The 12,856-nt window shown below is 38.9% G+C and overlaps 1 protein-coding gene across 2 annotated transcripts in view; it reads right to left on the bottom strand.

Annotated features, from left to right (window-relative positions):
* arid1b (AT-rich interactive domain 1B) overlaps positions 1 to 12,856 on the bottom strand; it is a 135,593-nt gene that overhangs the window by 84,063 nt on the left and 38,674 nt on the right. For both annotated transcript variants that reach the window (XM_077620239.1, XM_077620240.1), the window contains exon 3: positions 3,855 to 4,001. In XM_077620239.1, coding sequence (XP_077476365.1) covers positions 3,855 to 4,001 — 147 coding nt within the window. The remainder of the gene's footprint in view (positions 1 to 3,854; positions 4,002 to 12,856) is intronic.

Here is a 12,856-nt window from a genome sequence, read left to right as displayed (position 1 = left end):
TTTTCACTTTAAATTGCTAGGAAACGAGCTAATAGTGTTTGGTCGCAACGCTAATTCTTTGTCAAAGGAAGCGGGAATGCTTCCATCAGCGTGAAGATGTCCTCTGGCCAGGGTTAATGGGAGTGAAGTGGGCTGAAGGAGGGTTGAAAAACCACATAAAGAAGGCGCCGGCTTGGATTTCTCCATTTAATGTCGGGTCAAAATAAAAGCGCGGGTCGGAACCGCCACGACACCCTCATCGCTCGCGGGTTCAACGTCTTTTGTGCGCGTGTAATCTATTCAATGCGGCTCGCATCGGGCCTCATCTGGGTCCCGGATCGCCGACGAAAGGTCAACGTTTGACCTTTTTCCGCGGCTCGGAACGGCCGCCGCGCTTGCGTCCGATTTGCGCTCGGGCGTGCGAAAAAAAATAAAAACGAGGCGGAAGAAGACGCTGGGAGAAAAGAACAGCTTTGATGTGAAAGCGGGCCAAATCCTCCATTTGTAATCCTGTCCAGCTGTAGTGTGTAAATTCAATTTCCAGCCGTGTTTACTCTCCGATCCAAAATGGTAGACTTGGCCTTTTTTTTCGTATTATTTCCAGACTCTGAAATACTCGCCAACTCAATCGATTGACAGTTAACTTTTTGGGTGGGTGGAAAAAAAATGTCATGTTTTTCCCCCACAAATCAATACGGTCAGATTACTTGAAATTATTAAAACACACACACACGGCGACAGGCGATCCTCTAGGGCGAAAAAATTGGAGTTACAGTCACGTCGATAGAAAAAACGCATCTTGCACGACGTGAAATTCAAGTCTGGCAACCCGATCATCGTATTCCAACTTTTATTTGACTGACTAATTGCATACCTGGCAACTCATACGTTTTTTTTTCGTGTATTTTATAGGTTTTTGATCGTTTCAAATTGTGTACGTCGTATAACAACTTTTGTACGGGATTTTTTAAAGTACTTTTTAGTAAAACCGATCTTGTTTGACCCATTCCGGCTCTACTCCGGATTGTCTCGGTCCTCGTTAGCAGACGAAAACACTGAACGCAGGAATAAATCATTTTTGTACTTTTCCGATCTGTCGAGATTTAGCATAATAGCAAACACTTATTATCATTATTATAACAACTTTTCTCATTTCAAGTAGGAGGGTGAGATTTAAAAACATTTTTTTTACTTTGATGGACCGGCACTAGGTAGCTTGCGGACCAGTACCGGTCCACGGACCGGTGGTTGGCTACCCTGGCCATATTTTATACGTTTTTGGGTCATTTCAAATTGTCAATGCCGTATAAGATTTTGTACGTCGACTGCTAATATTGTCATGTATAAGCATATATAATATAGCAATATATAATATAGCAATATATAATATAGCAATAGATAATATAGCAATATATACTATAGCAATATACATTATAGCAATATAAATATAGCGTGTCAGCAAGCAATGTACCCAGACAGTCAAGCTGTCAGCGTCAAACAGCGACATCTACAGCATCTTGAATTTAGTGCATACTGATTGGCCACCCAGTCCACTTTGGATAAATAAAATTAGAATTTGTATTAATAACTTGTGTAATAATTAAGTGTGCCCTGTGAACGTATACACTTTTCCTGTATTTTATACGTTTTTTAATCATTTCAGATTGTGTACGCCACAGGTGTCAAAGTGGCGGCCAGTGGGCCAAATCTGGCCCGCCGCATCATTTTGTGCGGCCCGGGAAAGTAAATCATGAGTGCTGATGACAAAAACGTCATCATCGACTGCTAATATTGTCATGTTTAAGCATATACAATATAGAAATATAAATATAGCGTGTCTGCAAGCAATGTACCCAGACAGTCAAGCTGTCAGCGTCATACAGAATCTTGAATTTAGCGCATACTGATTAGGCACACCGTCCATTTTGGAGCAAATTTGAGACTTTTAAGTGAGCCCTATCTGCTGTGTTGCATTTGTACGTTTTTTTAATGGTTTAATAAGGGGAATTGCAATCATTAAGGGTAGCAATTGGCCAAGGTTGACAGCTATGTGATAATAAATCCCGAGAAAGCAGTCCGTAGTCATTGTAGTGCTTGACACGACACAACAAATAAAGAAGCCATCAGCAGCGGAGCAAAAAACAGCGATTGCCAATCAGAACGGCGGCGTGCCAGTATTGTACCTGCCGTAGAAATGTCAGCATGGGTCAGTGGTGGAAATGCCTTGTTGCAATCACAAAATGTCAAGCAGGCAATAGATTCGCCGAGTGAATAATGTTTGTTCACTTGGCTGCGCCGCCGTGTCAAAGTGGCTGTTCAAAATAGGAAAAGAAGAAGACTATCCATGATCCAATGGCTATCATTCAACCCAGGAAGTAAGAAATCGGGTTCAGAGTGTAAAGAAGGCGGGAATTTATTCGGTTTTAGACGATGGAAAATCCCATTTTAAATTGGGTTACTAAAGTATAACATGTGGTCTTAAATATTAAATTAATGTACTACCATATAATGCACGAGATTCAAGATTCTGTAGATGTCGCTGTATGACGTTGACAGCTTAATTGTCTGGGTACATTGCTTGCTGACACGCTATATTTATAGAGTGTATGTCAGGGGTGTCAGAGTCGGTTTGGTTCACGGGCCGCTTTAACGTCAACTTGATTTCACGTGGGCCAGACAATTTTAGATATAATATTTAGATTTTTTTTAATGGATTAAAAGAACTGGATTAAAAGCCCTGAATATTCCATTTTTTATAGATCTAAAACAATGTTTATTTTAGCTTTTTTTATATTTTTTTAGATTTTACGAAATGATTTTTGAACTAAAAACAGAAAAAAATGGATTAAAAAATGACAATTATTGATTCTAAAGGGTAAAATCAGGAAATTGAATATACATCTATACTCTTCATTTGAATTTGTTCCTAAAACAGAAAGTCGGCACTCATCATTTACCTTCCCGGGCCACACAAAATAATGCGGCGGGCCAGATTTGGCCCCCAGGCCGCCACTTTGACACGTGGTGTATGTAACGTGAAACGGAAGTTGTTTCGCAGGCTTCATCTTTTGTTGATGTTAAACCTGTGACTATATAAATTGTTTTTGCGTAATGTTAGGAGATTAAAGTGATATTGAGGGTAAAAAAAGTCGTAAGGTTACGATATTTATTACATTATATGAAACGGACGTTTTTTGGTTTCAAGGGCATCGACTGTGTGAGCACAACGTTTCTTTTCATGCCATATTAGGATATTAAACTAATATTGGGAGTAAAATGCATTCAATTATGAGATAAAAAATGTTTCATTACGCATTTTTACATTATGTGGAAGTTGTTCAGGGTCCGTAAACATCGACTTTTACTGACATAAGGTCGGAGTAAAAAGATTTTGGAATAATTTATATGATTCCTGTTGATAAAACTTTGATGAGAATGACTTTATATTGTTAATATAGGCGATATAGTTTTAAATGAGAACATTTTCACCCAATTTTTGTAAAAAAGCAAAAAGTGTACTCAAGACAATCAGACACGTGCTAACAAGGACAAGCTAAAACTGACAACAATTCTGGGATTTTTTTTTTTATGTAGAACTAAGGACTAAAATTGTGTAACATTAAGAAATACCACTACAATAACAAAATTACCGATTGCATGAAAACTACAGACTAAAATTGTGTAACACTAAGAAATGCCACTAGAATAACGAAATTACCGATAGCATGAAAACTAAAGTATACACTGAAAAAAATAGCACATTTGAAATCCGTGAGCAAAATGGCCCCAAAAAATATCTGTTCGTGTCATTGCAGAAAAATGCAAAAACAAGCAATTTGACGACTATTATAGCAAAAGGGAGTCTGTGCGCCTACCTGAGGTGGTAGTCGGGACTGCAGGTAAGAGTTCGGATTAGCGCCAGCGGGCGTTTGCTGCGTTGGACTAAAATAGGGTGGAGTTCCCTGTTGGCCTGCCCCCTGCTGGCTGTAGCTTGCCATTCCCTGTTGGCTGTAGGGCGCCACCTGGCATTGCAAAAAAAAAAAATCACAGAATGGGAAATGAGTTGGGTCAATGTTCACTTCAAAATAAAAGAAGGCCTACTCTTCATTTTAATTTGATCCTAAAAAAGAAAGTCGGCACTCATCATTGACTTTCCCGGGCCACACAAAATCATGCGGCGGGCCAGATTTGGCCCCCGGGCCGCCACTTTGACACCTGTGCCTTAACGCATTCCCTGCCATTGCAAAACATTTGAAAAAAACATTTTTAAAACCTGACATTTTTCACCCGATTCCCATCCTCCGAAATTGACGTAATTGGGTTCGATTCCCACTAAAATCCTGATTTCTAATTATGGAAAACCCTAGTCTTTAATCTTTGAGGACCCGTACCTGACTCAAAACCATCAACCACAACGCGGATGTTCTAGGGAAACCACACGCACCCAAACATCCCACGCGGGGCGCCGAAACCGGGCCGGTCGCCATTTTTCCAATTCATCCCGACGTCCCTTGGCTCGCGGATCTCAATTTATCTGGAGCGGGCCTTCGGTTCGGTGGACTCCCAGCAGTCGTGTGCCTAATGAACTCGCGGCGCAAAAAAAAGAACGCTAACACGCCGTCCTGCCGCTCGCCAAATGTGTCATCCTCTTCAAATGATCTCCATCTCGGTCGGATCGCAACTGGGATGAGATGTCTTGGATGGTCTGGCACACCCCCGTCCTGGAAAGCTAACGCTAATGAGGGATACGCCGATGATCTGGGGCCTTGCGGGGCGGTACGGTAGAAAGTCGCTCGCCAAGCGCCCCCACCGCATTACGTGGCGGCTACGAGAGTGCGGCTGGCAGGAACACAAATGTAGTCTTAATCGTGGCTTGTCATTTGTTATGACTACAGACAGAAGCAGGTGTTCCCTGGCTCACTCCAAGGATTTCAGCGGAGGCGCAGCTTGCCTCGCAGGCCCGGACACCCGTGTGCAAGATCCAAACAGATGACTAAACGTCATTTACAGCTGGCGCTAAAGCAACACGACAGCGCTTTTCATGTCCTATTTTCCCCATCACTTCACGTTAGCATAGCCGTCAACTTCGGTCAATTGCTAACGTCATTAATGATTGCAATTCCCCTTATTAAGCAATAAAAAATAAAAAAAAATGTAAAACACGGCACATATTTACTCACAGAGGGCGCACTTAAAAGTCTAAAATTTTCTACAAAGTGGACGCAGTGCTCAATCAGTAGGCGCTAAATTCAAGATTCTGTATGACGCTGATGGTTACATTGCTTGCTGATGCGCTATATTTATATTTATATATTGGATATGCCCAAACGAGACAATATTAGCAGTCGACGATGACATTTTCATTCGCTACCGGTGACCAGTACGATCCGGATTATGGCTGAAATAGGTAAAACGAGACCGGTTTTACAAAAAACATACTTAAAAAATAAAAATACAAATTTTCCCGTAAAAAAAGTTGTTATATGGCGTACGCCAAGGGTTCGCGGGCCGCTTTAACGTCAACTCGATTTCACGTGGGCCGGACCATTTTAGATATAATATTTAGATTTTTTTTTTATAAATGGATTAAATGAACTGGATTAAAGGGCCTGAATATTCAGTTTTTTTATAGATCTAAAACAATGTTTATTTTAGGTTTTTAAAATATATTTTTTAGATTTTACAAAATGATTTTTGAACTAAAAATACAGGAAAAAATGATTAAAAAATGACAATTATTGATTTAAAAAGGGGAAAATCGGGAAATTTAATATACATCTATACTCATTTTTTATAGATCTAAAACAATGTTTATTTTAGCTTTTTTTAAATATATTTTGAGATTTTACAAAATTATTTTTGAACAAAAAAAATGGATTAAAAAATTACAATTATTGATTTAAAAGGGGCAAAATCAGGAAATTGAATATACATCTATACTCTTCATTTTAATTTGATCCTAAAAAAGAAAGTCAGCACTCATGATTTACTTTCCCGGGCCACACAAAATGATGCGGCGGGCCAGATTTGGCCCCCGGGCCGCCACTTTGACACATGTGTCTTATCTGGAGGTGCCACTGTATAGAAGACATTCCACTTTTATGCTTGTATGGGAATTTGATTAGAAAGGACAGGTTAGTGTGTGGCTGCTTAGTGTGTGTCACTGTGCGGGTGTGTCATTAGGCCTTGGAGACAGACGGCATGAGATCAGTGTGCTTGGCACAGAGGTTAATAGCGTGCTTTTGCCCGTGCCGACGGCTCCACGCCATTCATTAGCGCTAGCCGGAGTCACGTCAGACGTGCTGACACAAACAAACACAAGATATTTGCTATGCTGACCGCCAAGCGCACCCACGATATATCGTCGCTATGGCGATAGACCCGTGCGCAATCCTCCCATCAAGACAAGTGATTGCTTTTTTTGTTTGTTTTTTTTAACCGTTTATCCTGGATTAAACTGTATTCTATGTATATACAGTGGTACCTTGAGATATGAGCTTAATGCGTTGCGGGACGGAGCTCGTATGTCGATTTACTCGTAAGTCAAATGGATGTTTAACATAGAAATGAACTAAAAACTAATTAATTCGTTCCAACCCTCTGAAAAAAAAAAAAAAAACAGGATATTGGAATGGAAAAACATTATTTGTTGTAATTCGCCATCTATTAACGAAGTAACAAATAACTAGTGGTTTAATAGTACTAAGATGTGTTTAATAGTACTAAAATTACCTTTAAATCAAGAATTGTCATTTTTTAATCTTTTTTTTCTGTGTTTTTAGTTCAAAAATCATTTTGTCAAATCTAAAAATATATTTTAAAAAAGCTAAAATAAACCTTGTTTTAGATCTATAAAAAACGGAATATTCAGGGCTTTTAATCCAGTTCTTTTAATCCATTTATGAAGTTGACGTTAAAGCGGCCCGCGAACCAACCCGAGTCTGAGACCCCTGAGATAAGAGCTGAATGCGTTCCGGGACTGAGCTCGTATGTCGATTTACTCGTAAGTCAAATGAATGTTTTCCATAGAAATGAACTAAAAACTAATTAATTCGTTCCAACCCTCTGAAAAAAAACCAAAAACAGGATATTGGAATGGAAAAACATTTGTTGTAATTCGCCATCTATTAACAAAGTAACAAATAACTAGTGGTTTAATAGAAATAAAATGTGTTTAATAGTACTAAAATCAGACTTTTGCATGACAACGCGCTCGTAACATAACAAACAAATTAAAATGAACTTGGATTATGATGCAGACACACTCAAAAATAAGTTTAATCTAACCTAACGCTAAATTTAATTCTAATTTTCTTTGACATTTTGATACCTTTCTTCTCCCGGGTTGGCTCTATTGGCCCCGCCTCCACCCTGACTTTCTGCTGCGACCTATCGCAGGTTGTTTGCTTTTGTCTTCCCTTCAAAATATTCCCAAAATGATGCCCACAAATGTCCACACAATACGATAACGCACGACCACTTGCCAACGAGAAGTAGCATATACTCCTCTCGTATTAGCGAACAAGCTCCGCCATTCGCACTGACTAGCAAGAAACACCGAAAAAAATGCAACTGTATGTTTTTTTTATCTCTTAAGGGTAATTAAAATCATTAATAAGGGGAGCAATTGCCCAAGGTTGACAGCTATGTAGTAAACCTAAGACAATATGTATATTTTTTCAAAAATGACACGACCACAGCATCAAACATAACAAACTAGAGACCCCAAATATGGAAAAATGGCCACTGAAGTGGAACACAATTAAAACTGCTGTCTCTACAAACCATTTTCCAAAAAGCCGTAGCCTATTTCGCCATTTAAAATGCCTTCATACCAACACATACACACATTTATACACATATAGCCGTTGACTGACAATATACTAAACTTGGAGATAAGTAGCCTCGGTGCGCGGGCGAGCCTTCCAATAAAAATATCGTCTGCGCGCAGAAAATAAGGCAATTTTCTGCCTTTCCTTCCACTTCGGGTTTAGCAGAAGCAGACCAAATAATGGTGTGCTTTATCCAAAGTGTCTTGGCATGTATACAGTGTCAAATATAATGAAATGACAACAGATGCTAGGTGTGAAATGACACATAATAGGCGCCCCGCGAAGCAAATCATTCACCATAAACTGCGGGGATGGCGCGATACGAGGGAAAGCCCGCGAGGAAACGTTCCACGCCAAGGACAAAAGCGCCTTACTAAATTTAGAAGAACACGACCGTAAATGTCTTGAGTGAATAAAAACGGACTTGCTTTGACAATAAAGTTGCAGTGGTTCCCCTAACAATAATTAAAAATTTGGGATAACATACGGCTAGGTAATGAAAGCAGGTCGTTTATCAAGAGGGGTAAATTCAAGAACGTCAAGTGGATCGGATTTGGGTGTAAATAGGAAAAAAAATGCATGTTTTTTTACGAAATCTAGAAATGTTCAAATACGTTGAGTCAAAAATCAGGTGATTCGGACTCGAACCCACGTGCAAAAATATATACCGTATTTTCTCGCATATTCACAGCCTCCACGTATAAGCCGTATCCTTAAAATTGTTGAATTTTTTAAAGTGAGTTTTTACGTTTTTTTTACGAAATCTAGACATTTCCAAATACGTAGAGTCAAAAATTAGGTGATTCGGACTCGAACCCACGTGCAAAAATATGTACCGTATTTTTTCGCATATTGACCGCCTCCACGTATAAGGCGTAACCTTAAAATTGTTGATTTTTTAAGTGAGTTTTTACATGTTTTTTACGAAATCTAGAAATTTCCAAATACGTCGAGTCAAAAATCAGGTGACTCGGACTCGAACCCAGATGCAAAAATATATACCGTATTTTCTTGCATATAGACCGCCTCCACATTAAAATTGTTGAATTTTTTAAGTGAGTTTTTACACGTTTTGTACGAAATCTAGAAATTTCCAAATACGTCGACTCAAAATTCAGGTGACTCGGACTCGAACCCACGTGCAAAAATATTTACCGTATTTTCTCGTATATTGACTGACTCCACGTATAAGCCATAACCTTAAAATTGTTGATTTTTTTAAGTGAGTTTTTACGTTTTTTTACGAAATCTAGAAATTTCCAAATACGTCGACTCATAAATCAGATGACTCGGACTCGAACCCACGTGCAAACATATAAACCATATTTTCTCGCATATTGACCGCCTCCATATATAAGCCGTACCCTTAAAATTGTTGAATTTTTTAAAGTGAGTTTTATGTGTTTTATGCAGGATACGTTTTTTTTTCTTGAATTACATTCATAGACGTCAAAATACATTTTAATAAGTGTTTTATCTGTTTATCTTTTCTCTATTTTGAAATAAATTACCGTATTGTCTTGCGTTATGGCGTTTGGTCTTTGTCACCCTGCAGTTTCGTGCATGTCAAGTCTAATTTATGCGCATATAAGCCGTACCCTTGATTCAGTCACCATTTTTTTTATCTACAAATATGTCTTATATGTGAGAAACTACGGTAATCTGGACAACCCTAATCTAGAGATTACTATCATTGCCTGTTGAATGGAACAATGCAACATGCCTTCTGAATAAAAGATGAGCTCATCCAATCAGAGTTAGCAAGCAAAAACATGCACTACGCGTGTTATCGTCTAGCCGCGTGAGAGTTACGGGTTGTAATGCAAAGGAAATAGCCCAAAAAAAAAAAAAAAAAAAAAATGTTAGCTAAATGCAAGAGACAGGTTAAAAGATGAAATAAAAAATGCTGCAGACAGAGAGGAGATAGATGGGGAGGATGTTGACTTATGGTCGTGCAGGAACTGATGTTTGACATGATAAAGCGTCGATAGCAGTGACATTGAGATATTGGAACGCAACGAGAAAAGACAAGAGACCGAGCGACTCCAAGGTTGGGCACAATGTGAACGAATGAAGATGCATTAAGAGTCATAAATACTAAGAGTGTCGTCTATAAAATGCACTTAAGTTTGGCTGGGCGGACGTACACAACCAAGAATTTTATTAATAAGTCCAATGTTGATTGCAATATTTTGTTGGATTTTGTTGGACCCCCAAGTTTAAAGGAAATACGCTGTTTAATTGACTGAGAAATAGCAACGCATCTGTACTCAAGCTTCTTGTGCGGGCCATATTTCAAGATATTTTCCGAATTTGCTGCTAGCTAATGAAAACTGCGCCGGCGACCGTAGTTTGGACGCCCCTGTTGTATATTGTAATATTCACATGACAGTCACACGGCTCGTTATTGGGTCGCGGGGGGTGCCGGAGCCTATCTCTGCTGAGTTCGGGCACAAGGGGGAGGACACCTAGAATGGTGGAAAGCCAATTGAAGGACACGATGAGACAACCATTCATGCTCATGTCTAGGGGCAATTTAGAGTGTTAGATAGCTAGCTTAGCATGCATGTTTTGGAATGTGGGAGGAATCTGGAGTACCCGGAGAAAACTCACGCAGGCCCGGGAAGAACATCCGCACAAGGTGGACCGTCCTGGATTTGAACCCAGGACCCCAGAACTGTGAGGCCGACAAGCAAACCACTAACCCGCCTTATCGTGACATAGTAAATAAAAGAATTTTGTCATCTGATCTGGCAACGCTGCTAATGTTAGCAAACAGAGCTGTTTTTTCCGTACTTTTTTTGCAACGGGGTTAACACGGGATATAAAACCGACCTGGATTTGAACCCAGGACCCCAGAACCGTGAGGCCGACACAAAAAACACTCATCCACCATATCGTGACATGGTAAATAAAAGAATTTTGTCATCTGATCTGGCAACGCTGCTAATGTTAGCAAACAGAGCCATTTTTTTCTTACATTTTTTGCAACGGGGTTAACGCGGAATATAAAACCGACCTAGATTTGAACCCAGTACCCCAGAACCGTGAGGCCGACACGCAAACCACTCAGCGCCAAATCGTGACATGGTAGATAAAATAATTTCCTCATCTGATCTGGCAACGCTGCTAATTTTAGCAAACAGAGCCGTTTTTTCTTACTTTTTTTGCAACGGGGTTAACGCGGGTTATAAGAGAACTGCTATTTGTTGTGGCATTTTTTTCGCAAGGCACTCTGGGCCCTTTGCCATCCTCTCCAAATATTCCCCCACTAAACTCCCGACCCCAATCAGAGGCCAAAACAGACAGCAGACGGGTTGCTCGTAAAGTGGGAAGCGTTTAAGGAGCACGGGCGAAAGCAAATGGGATTCATTTGGGAGTCAAAAATTGATCTGTAAGCCAGACACGGGGTGTTGGCAGGTTACTGCGACTTCATTTAAGAAAGCTTTAAAACTATTACAAGCTTGTTTACTACATTAGTAATCGCAAAATTGCCCCATGCAGCATGTGATGTTCGCGCGTGGGTTATTAAACGGGTGGCTGCGTAACTTGCTGGCAATCTAATGTGTTAAATGACGGCGACACAGAAACGGCCTCTAACTTTGAACCAAAAGGTGACGTCACCAAAAATGAAATTTTCATAGTTAAAAAGGTGACACTTAAGCTTGCAAAAATAAAATAAAATCAAAAACTACAAGTGAAATCAAATGCGTGAGGAAAATACAAGAGAAGAGCACATTTTAATCAGAAGCTAACAGCTAGCATCTTAGCACGCACACTTTCAGGGAACATTTTTCAAATAAAAGCACGGTTTTGCATTGTGGAGAATCTAGTTGTCAAAAAAATTATAATTACTAGCTGACAAGTAACAAGAGCACTTCTTTTTAACCAAAAGCTAAAAGCTAGCATCTTAGCACGCACACTTCCAGTGAACATTTATCAAATAAACGCACGGTTTTGCATTGTGGAGAATCTAGTTGTCAAAAAAATTATAATTACTAGCTGACAAGTAACAAGAGCACTTCTTTTTAATCAAAAGCTAACAGCTAGCATCTTAGCATGCACACTTCCAGTGAACATTTTTCAAATAAAAGCACGGTTTTGCATTGTGGAGAATCTAGTTGTCAAAAAAATATAATTAATAGCTGACAAGTAACAAGAGCACTTCTTTTTAATCAAAAGCTAACAGCTAGCATCTTAGCATGCACACTTCCAGTGAACATTTTTCAAATAAAAGCACGGTTTTGCATTGTGGAGAATCTAGTTGTCAAAAAAATATAATTAATAGCTGACAAGTAACAAGAGCACTTCTTTTTAATCAAAAGCTAACAGCTAGCATCTTAGCACACACACTTTCAGTGAACATTTTTCAAATAAAAGCACGGTTTTGCATTGTGGAGAATCTAGTTGTCAAAAAAATTATATGTACTAGCGGACAAGTACCAAAAGTACTTCTTTTTAATCAAAAGCTAACAGCTAGCATCTTAGCACGCACACTTTGAGTGAACATTTTTCAAATAAAAGCACGGTTTTGGATTGTGGAGAATCTAGTTGTCAAAAAAATTATATTTACTAACTGACAAGTAACTTTGAGATATTTATTTTGGATGAAATTAATGTGTTTAATCGGCTTTAATTTGGTTTTTCATATTCGACTTTAAACTAGCTTTCAAATATTGTCACATTTGTGATTAAATTGGCTCTTTTCTTTTTCTTACATATGTGCAATAATTTATAAGATAATATATCGCTTACTGAAATCTATCTAATTGACTCAAAGGTAAACATATCTAATATAATTTATTTGTCTGTGTCTGTATTCGCACCCTCTTGCTACTGTGACAGTAAAATTTCCCAAATACGGTATGAATAAAGTTATCTAATCTAATATAATAACACTGGTTCTACATATGACAAAAAAAATCATATAACATCATATAAGGACAAAAACAAAAGCCCTCAGATCTTCTTAACCAAAATAAATAACACTTTCCAGACGTGAAATAGCATGGATCTTCACCTTCATTTTTCACTTAATGTCCACC

This window comes from Stigmatopora argus, chromosome 15 (genome assembly GCF_051989625.1).
Source record: "Stigmatopora argus isolate UIUO_Sarg chromosome 15, RoL_Sarg_1.0, whole genome shotgun sequence".
Lineage (NCBI taxonomy): Eukaryota > Metazoa > Chordata > Actinopteri > Syngnathiformes > Syngnathidae > Stigmatopora > Stigmatopora argus.
This window is presented reverse-complemented; position numbering and strand designations above follow the sequence as displayed.